This window comes from Heterodontus francisci, unplaced genomic scaffold, assembly GCF_036365525.1.
Source record: "Heterodontus francisci isolate sHetFra1 unplaced genomic scaffold, sHetFra1.hap1 HAP1_SCAFFOLD_1804, whole genome shotgun sequence".
NCBI lineage: Eukaryota > Metazoa > Chordata > Chondrichthyes > Heterodontiformes > Heterodontidae > Heterodontus > Heterodontus francisci.
Window position 1 is genome coordinate 40,263 of NW_027140630.1, and position 8,273 is coordinate 48,535.

General features: G+C 56.3%; 1 protein-coding gene across 1 annotated transcript; it reads left to right on the forward strand.

The window, feature by feature from the left end:
• Positions 1-760: 760 nt before the first annotated feature.
• LOC137360348 (metallophosphoesterase domain-containing protein 1-like) lies at positions 761-8,167 on the forward strand (the record flags this gene model as incomplete). The annotated part of the gene is made up of 5 exons (XM_068025785.1): positions 761-1,041; positions 6,605-6,786; positions 6,939-7,146; positions 7,805-7,920; positions 8,060-8,167. Coding segments are annotated over exons 1-5 (685 nt in total), but the record flags the coding sequence as incomplete, so codon positions are not given.
• Between the last annotated feature and the right edge of the window lie 106 nt (positions 8,168-8,273).

Consider the following 8,273-nt stretch of genomic DNA (forward strand, 5'->3'; position numbering starts at 1 on the left):
CTGACCCTCCAACAGTGCGGGGCTCCCTCAGTACTGACCCTCCGACAGCGCGGCACTCCCTCAGTACTGACCCTCCGACAGCGCGGCACTCCCTCAGTACTGACCCTCCGACAGCGCGGCACTCCCTCAGTACTGACCCTCCGACAGTGCGGCGCTCCCTCAGTACTGACCCTCCGACAGCGCGGCGCTCCCTCAGTACTGACCCTCCGACAGTGCGGCGCTCCCTCAGTACTGACCCTCCGACAGCGCGGCACTCCCTCAGTACTGACCCTCCGACAGCGCGGCACTCCCTCAGTACTGACCCTCCGACAGTGCGGGGCTCCCTCAGCACTGACCCTCTGACAGTGCGGCGCTCCCTCAGTACTGACCCTCCGACAGCGCGGCACTCCCTCAGTACTGACCCTCCGACAGCGCGGCACTCCCTCAGTACTGACCCTCCGACAGCGCGGCACTCCCTCAGTACTGACCCTCCGACAGCGCGGCACTCCCTCAGTACTGACCCTCCGACAGCGCGGCACTCCCTCAGTACTGACCCTCCGACAGTGCGGGGCTCCCTCAGTACTGACCCTCCGACAGTGCGGCGTTCCCTCAGTACTGACCCTCCGACAGTGCGGCACTCCCTCAGTACTGACCCTCCGACAGTGCGGGGCTCCCTCAGTACTGACCCTCCGACAGTGCGGCACTCCCTCAGTACTGACCCTCCGACAGTGCGGCGCTCCCTCAGTACTGACCCTCCGACAGTGCGGCGCTCCCTCAGTACTGACCCTCCGACAGTGCTGCACTCCCTCGGGACTGCAATGAATTTTCAGTCTGCGCTTTGTGATATTTGATCCCACTCTCTCTCTATAAACACTGACTCCGCACTTGCTGATATATTTCATCATTCACTCGGAAGCTGCTGCTTTCAGATCCCTCCCTCCACTCCTCCTCCTTCCTCCACTCCTCCTCCTTCCTCCTCCCGGAGTTGACGATGTTTTGTCCGGAGCCGCTTCCCCGGTACCTGAGGCTCCTCCCGGACCCCGGCCGCCGCGGTCACTACAGGTGAGAGGGGCTGAGGCTGGGAGGTGAGGGGTGAGACTGGGAGGTGAGGGGTGAGGAGTGAGGCACAGGGATGAGGTTGAGGGGTGAGATTGGGAGGTGAGGGATGAGGCTGGGAGGTGAGGAGTGAGGGCTGAGGTTGAGGGGTGAGGTTGAGGGGTGAGACTGGGAGGTGAGGGGTGAGACTGGGAGGTGAGGGGTGAGGCACAGGGATGAGGTTGAGGGGTGAGGTTGAGGGGTGAGACTGGGAGGTGAGGGGTGAGACTGGGAGGTGAGGAGTGAGGCACAGGGATGAGGTTGAGGGGTGAGGTTGAGGGGTGAGACTGGGAGGTGAGGAGTGAGGCACAGGGATGAGGTTGAGGGGTGAGGTTGAGGGGTGAGACTGGGAGGTGAGGGGTGAGACTGGAGGTGAGGGATGAGGCTGGGAGGTGAGGGTTCTGCCCTGGAGCTCAGTCTCTTTACCTCAGCTTCGTGTCCCATCGAGAAATGAGCTGAGTCACTGCTCAGTGCCTGAGGGTGTCAAACCTGTTCACAGGAACATCACTGTCTGCCAGTGAGTCACTGCCTAGTGTGTCAATGTCCAGTCAGAGTCCAGTGTGTCAATGTCCAGTCAGAGTCCAGTGTGTCACTGCCCAGTCAGTCAATGTCCAGTCAGAGTCCAGTGTGTCAATGTCCAGTCAGAGTCCAGTGTGTCACTGCCCAGTCAGAGTCCAGTGTGTCACTGCCCAGTCAGAGTCCAGTGTGTCACTGCCCAGTCAGAGTCCAGTGTGTCAATGTCCAGTCAGAGTCCAGTGTGTCACTGCCCAGTCAGAGTCCAGTGTGTCACTGCCCAGTCAGAGTCCAGTGTGTCAATGTCCAGTCAGAGTCCAGTGTGTCACTGTCCAGTCAGAGTCCAGTGTGTCACTGCCCAGTCAGAGTCCAGTGTGTCACTGCCCATTATGTCAGAGTCCAGTGTGTCACTGCCCATTATGTCAGAGTCCAGTGTGTCACTGCCCAGTCAGAGTCCAGTGTGTCACTGCCCAGTCAGAGTCCAGTGTGTCAATGTCCAGTCAGAGTCCAGTGTGTCACTGCCCAGTCAGAGTCCAGTGTGTCAATGTCCAGTCAGAGTCCAGTGTGTCAATGTCCAGTCAGAGTCCAGTGTGTCAATGTCCAGTCAGAGTCCAGTGTGTCACTGCCCAGTCAGAGTCCAGTGTGTCACTGCCCAGTCAGAGTCCAGTGTGTCAATGTCCAGTGTGTCACTGCCCAGTCAGAGTCCAGTGTGTCACTGCCCAGTCAGTCAATGTCCAATCAGAGTCCAGTGTGTCACTGCCCAGTCAGAGTCCAGTGTGTCACTGCCCAGTCAGTCAATGTCCAATCAGAGTCCAGTGTGTCACTGCCCAGTCAGAGTCCAGTGTGTCACTGCCCATTATGTCAGAGTCCAGTGTGTCACTGCCCATTATGTCAGAGTCCAGTGTGTCAATGTCCAGTCAGAGTCCAGTGTGTCACTGCCCAGTCAGAGTCCAGTGTGTCAATGTCCAGTCAGAGTCCAGTGTGTCAATGTCCAGTCAGAGTCCAGTGTGTCACTGCCCATTATGTCAGAGTCCAGTGTGTCACTGCCCATTATGTCAGAGTCCAGTGTGTCACTGCCCAGTCAGAGTCCAGTGTGTCAATGTCCAGTGTGTCACTGCCCAGTCAGTCAATGTCCAGTCAGAGTCCAGTGTGTCACTGCCCATTATGTCAGAGTCCAGTGTGTCACTGCCCATTATGTCAGAGTCCAGTGTGTCACTGCCCAGTCAGAGTCCAGTGTGTCAATGTCCAGTGTGTCACTGCCCAGTCAGTCAATGTCCAGTCAGAGTCCAGTGTGTCACTGCCCAGTCAGAGTCCAGTGTGTCAATGTCCAGTCAGAGTCCAGTGTGTCAATGTCCAGTCAGAGTCCAGTGTGTCACTGCCCAGTCAGTCAATGTCCAATCAGAGTCCAGTGTGTCACTGCCCAGTCAGAGTCCAGTGTGTCACTGCCCAGTCAGTCAATGTCCAATCAGAGTCCAGTGTGTCACTGCCCAGTCAGAGTCCAGTGTGTCACTGCCCAGTCAGAGTCCAGTGTGTCACTGCCCAGTCAGTCAATGTCCAATCAGAGTCCAGTGTGTCACTGCCCAGTCAGAGTCCAGTGTGTCACTGCCCAGTCAGAGTCCAGTGTGTCACTGCCCAGTCAGTCAATGTCCAATCAGAGTCCAGTGTGTCACTGCCCAGTCAGAGTCCAGTGTGTCACTGCCCAGTCAGTCAATGTCCAGTCAGAGTCCAGTGTGTCACTGCCCAGTCAGAGTCCAGTGTGTCACTGCCCAGTCAGAGTCCAGTGTGTCAATGTCCAGTCAGAGTCCAGTGTGTCAATGTCCAGTGTGTCACTGCCCAGTCAGAGTCCAGTGTGTCAATGTCCAGTGTGTCACTGCCCAGTCAGTCAATGTCCAGTCAGAGTCCAGTGTGTCAATGTCCAGTCAGAGTCCAGTGTGTCACTGCCCAGTCAGTCAATGTCCAGTCAGAGTCCAGTGTGTCAATGTCCAGTCAGAGTCCAGTGTGTCACTGCTCAGTCAGAGTCCAGTGTGTCACTGCTCAGTCAGAGTCCAGTGTGTCACTGCCCAGTCAGAGTCCAGTGTGTCACTGCCCATTATGTCAGTGCCCAGTGTGTCAATGTCCAGAGTCCAGTGTGTCACTGCCCAGTCAGAGTCCAGTGTGTCACTGCCCAGTCAGAGTCCAGTGTGTCAATGTCCAGTCAGAGTCCAGTGTGTCACTGCCCATTATGTCAGTGCCCAGTGTGTCAATGTCCAGTGTGTCACTGCCCATTGTCAGTGCCCAGTGTGTCAATGTCCAGTGTATCACTGCCCAGTCAGAGTCCAGTGTGTCACTGCCCATTATGTCAGTGCCCAGTGTGTCAATGTCCAGTGTGTCACTGCCCATTATGTCAGTGCCCAGTGTGTCAATGTCCAGTGTGTCACTGCCCATTGTCAGTGCCCAGTGTGTCAATGTCCAGTCAGAGTCCAGTGTCACTGCCCATTATGTCAGTGCCCAGTGTGTCAATGTCCAGTGTGTCACTGCCCATTATGTCAGTGCCCAGTGTGTCAATGTCCAGTGTGTCACTGCCCAGTCAGAGTCCAGTGTGTCACTGCCCATTATGTCAGTGCCCAGTGTGTCAATGTCCTGTCAGAGTCCAGTGTGTCACTGCCCATTATGTCAGTGCCCAGTGTGTCAATGTCCAGTGTGTCACTGCCCATTATGTCAGTGCCCAGTGTGTCAATGTCCAGTCAGAGTCCAGTGTGTCAATGTCCAGAGTCCAGTGTGTCACTGCCCATTATGTCAGTGCCCAGTGTGTCAATGTCCAGTGTGTCACTGTCCAGTCAGAGTCCAGTGTGTCACTGTCCAGTCAGAGTCCAGTGTGTCACTGCCCATTATGTCAGAGTCCAGTGTGTCACTGCCCAGTCAGAGTCCAGTGTGTCACTGCCCAGTCAGTCAATGTCCAGTCAGAGTCCAGTGTGTCACTGCCCATTATGTCAGTGCCCAGTGTGTCACTGCCCAGTCAGAGTCCAGTGTGTCAATGTCCAGTCAGAGTCCAGTGTGTCACTGCCCAGTCAGAGTCCAGTGTGTCAATGTCCAGTCAGAGTCCAGTGTGTCACTGCCCAGTCAGAGTCCAGTGTGTCAATGTCCAGTCAGAGTCCAGTGTGTCACTGCCCATTATGTCAGAGTCCAGTGTGTCACTGCCCAGTCAGAGTCCAGTGTGTCACTGCCCAGTGTGTCAATGTCCAGAGTCCAGTGTGTCACTGCCCAGTCAGAGTCCAGTGTGTCACTGCCCAGTCAGTCAATGTCCAGTGTGTCACTGCCCATTATGTCAGTGCCCAGTGTGTCACTGCCCAGTCAGAGTCCAGTGTGTCACTGCCCATTATGTCAGTGCCCAGTGTGGTCACTGCCCAGTCAGAGTCCAGTGTGTCACTGCCCAGTCAGAGTCCAGTGTGTCACTGCCCAGAATCCAGTGTGTCAATGCCCAGTCAGAGTCCAGTGTGTCAATGTCCAGTGTGTCACTGCGCAGTCAGAGTCCAGTGTGTCAATGCCCAGTCAGAGTCCAGTGTGTCACTGGCCAGTCAGAGTCCAGTGTGTCAATGCCCAGTCAGAGTCCAGTGTGTCACTGGCCAGTCAGAGTCCAGTGTGTCACTGGCCAGTCAGAGTCCAGTGTGTCACTGGCCAGTCAGAGTCCAGTGTGTCAATGTCCAGTCAGAGTCCAGTGTGTCAATGTCCAGTCAGAGTCCAGTGTGTCACTGCCCAGTGTGTCTCTGCCCAGAATCCAGTGTGTCAATGTCCAGTCAGAGTCCAGTGTGTCACTGCCCAGTGTGTCTCTGCCCAGAATCCAGTGTGTCAATGTCCAGTCAGAGTCCAGTGTGTCACTGCCCAGTGTGTCTCTGCCCAGAGTCCAGTGTGTCAATGTCCAGTCAGAGTCCAGTGTGTCACTGCCCAGAATCCAGTGTGTCAATGTCCAGTGTGTCAGTGCCCAGTGTGTCACTGATGTGGTACTGTCCAGTGTGTTACTGTCCACTGATGTGGTACTGTCCAGTGTGTTACTGTCCACTGATGTGGTACTGTCCAGTGTGTTATTCTCCAGTGTGTCACTGTCCGCAGGTGTGACCTCTGCTTTGATGAGCTACTGCCCAATGAGCAGATGGCCAGGCAAATATAGTTTGTTGGCCCGATACCAGAACCGTTCCCATTCCCGGTGTGTTGGGACAGCAAGTGGGTGAGGTTCAAACTGCTCACGGCCAGATGGACAGAGAGCGCGAGGTCTGTACGGCAGGAAGCAGAGGGAGATTCGAGTGACAGGTCGCTGGAGGGTGAAAGGAATTGAGCGGCAGGGCAAGAGCTGAGAGTCGAGGGTCATCTCAGGATCACGAGGAGGTGGTGAAGCGACCAAAAGCTGTGAGATTCCAGGGCTGCTTTATCCAGTACCGTACCCATGGATTCACACAGTGGAGAAAGGAGGCCATTCCCTCCATCGTGCTTGTGTTGGCCCTATCTATCCAATTCGTCTCCCCTCCCCGCCCTGCAAATTTACCCCCTTCCAGTATTTATCCAATTCCCCCTTTTGAAAGTTACGATTGAATCTGCTTCCACCTTCCTTTCAGGCAGCGCGTTCCAGATCACAACTCCTCCCCGCGTTAAAGAAATTCTCCTCCTCTTCCCCCCCCCCGGTTCTCTTCCCAATTATCTTAAATCTGTGTCCCTCTGGTTACCGACCCTCTCCGCCACCAGTTTCTCTCTCTACTGTTTCCAAACGCCCTCCCGATTCTGAACGCCTCCATTAAATCACCCCCTTAACCTTCTCCGCTCCGAGGAATAACGACGATGGAAGCAGATTCAGTCGTAACTTTCAAAAGGGGGAATTGGATTAATACTGGAAGTGGAAAAATTTGCAGGGTTGTGGGGGCGGGAAAGAGTGTGAACTGACTGAATAGATCTTTCAAAAGGGCCAGCACAGGCACGATGGAGCGAATGGACTCCTCCTGTGCTTGTCAGATTCGATGATTCCGCCCCCATCTCTCCTGTTTACTTCCAGACTCGAAGAGCTGCGGCCCGGGACTCCCAGGCTCGAGGGCTACGTGAGGTTCGTCTGCGTTTCCGACACGCACCAGCAGACGGCAGCCCTGATCCTACCCGAGGGAGACGTCCTCATTCACGCCGGAGACTTCACCAACGGGGGGCACAGGGAGGAGATCAAGAGCTTCTGCCGCTGGTTAGGTTAGCACCAGGTCCTCCACCGCCTGCCTGCGCTACCCGTCCCAGTCGCTGTGTGTGTGTGTGTGGATGGTGCTCAGTACCTCACGCCGGTCGTTAGCTTGTGGGAGCACAGCACATGCGTTAACCGCGTCCATCTCTCTTCTCTCCCCTAGGCAGCTGCCACTTCGCTGAAAAGGTAGTCATTGCCGGGAACCATGAGCTTCCGTTCGACCGAGGTTACATGGAGTCCATGGGCTCCCTGGGTTACAGCCAGCTGCAGATCGAGCCCCGGGAGGACCTGCCCGGCCTCCTGGGGAACTGCATCTACCTCCAGGACACAGCGACAGAGGTCAAAGGGTTCAAAGTCTACGGCTCGCCCTGGTAAGTCAAGTCGGGGTCCGGGGCGGGGAGGAGCAAATAAGTCGGGCAGGGTGTCTCTGCTGCCTTCCCCCCCCCCCCCCCCCCCCCCTGCCCTGCCCACTAGGGGCTCAGAGTTGGCTGTGCGATGCCCCACACAGTTGAACGTCCCACAGTCTAACAGGTGGGGAGGGGACCTTGGGGTTTACACGCCAATAAGTCGGGGTGTTTTGTACGCTGAGCCCCTTGGATCCGCAACCTTGGGGATAGCAATGCCAGGGTGGGGATTAGAGTGCGTAATTCACCAATTAATTAATTATTATTGGGGGTGGAGGGGGGGTGGGGAGGGGGGGGGTGGTGTGGGGAGGGGGAAAGGACTTGTTGGGGAGGTGGTAAACAATTGCAGTCTGGGCAAAAATAAAAAAAAGTCCTTTGTGCCGTGTGAGATCTCTCACCAGACCAGCGCCACGCAAAATAAAAACCTCAATAAGCTGACCAGGGCAGCTAAGGTTAACAGGGAATTACATCCTGCGGACTTGAGACCCAGGTGCCAACCTCTACTCGCTGCCCTTTGACTGTAATGTCACTGGCAGGAGACAGCAGGTGGGGTTGGGTGGGGTGGGGAGCAGAGGGGCGAGCGCCTCGGTTTTGACCCCGCACTTCCCTTTCTCGTCATCCTTAGGCAGCCAGCGTTCTGCGACTGGGCTTTCAACCTCTGCGAGAGGAGTCAACTGCGGGAAAAGTGGGAGCAGATACCCCCGGATACAGATATCCTGATCACACACGGACCTCCGCAAGGTGAGTTGACCGACTGGCGAGGGGGGTGCCGGGGGCACGCGCGGCGGGATGGCCTTGGGAGAGGACGTGGGACTTTTTTTGGAAATCTTCCATTCCCAGTGCCCGCGGTTTAACCGGTGTGCCGTTCGCTGTGTTTCAGGGTTCTGCGACGTGGTGCCGCACTTCGGGAATGTCGGATGCCCGGAGCTGAGCAAGGCCGTGCAGAGGGTCAGGCCGATGGCTCATGTGTTCGGACACATTCACGAGGGTGGGCATCTCTTTGAATTACCACCCTACTGCACCCCCCCCCCCCCCCCCAACTGTGTGGGGGGTACAGCAAGAGAGGCAGAGGAGGGGCGAGGTGCAGTGTAGAG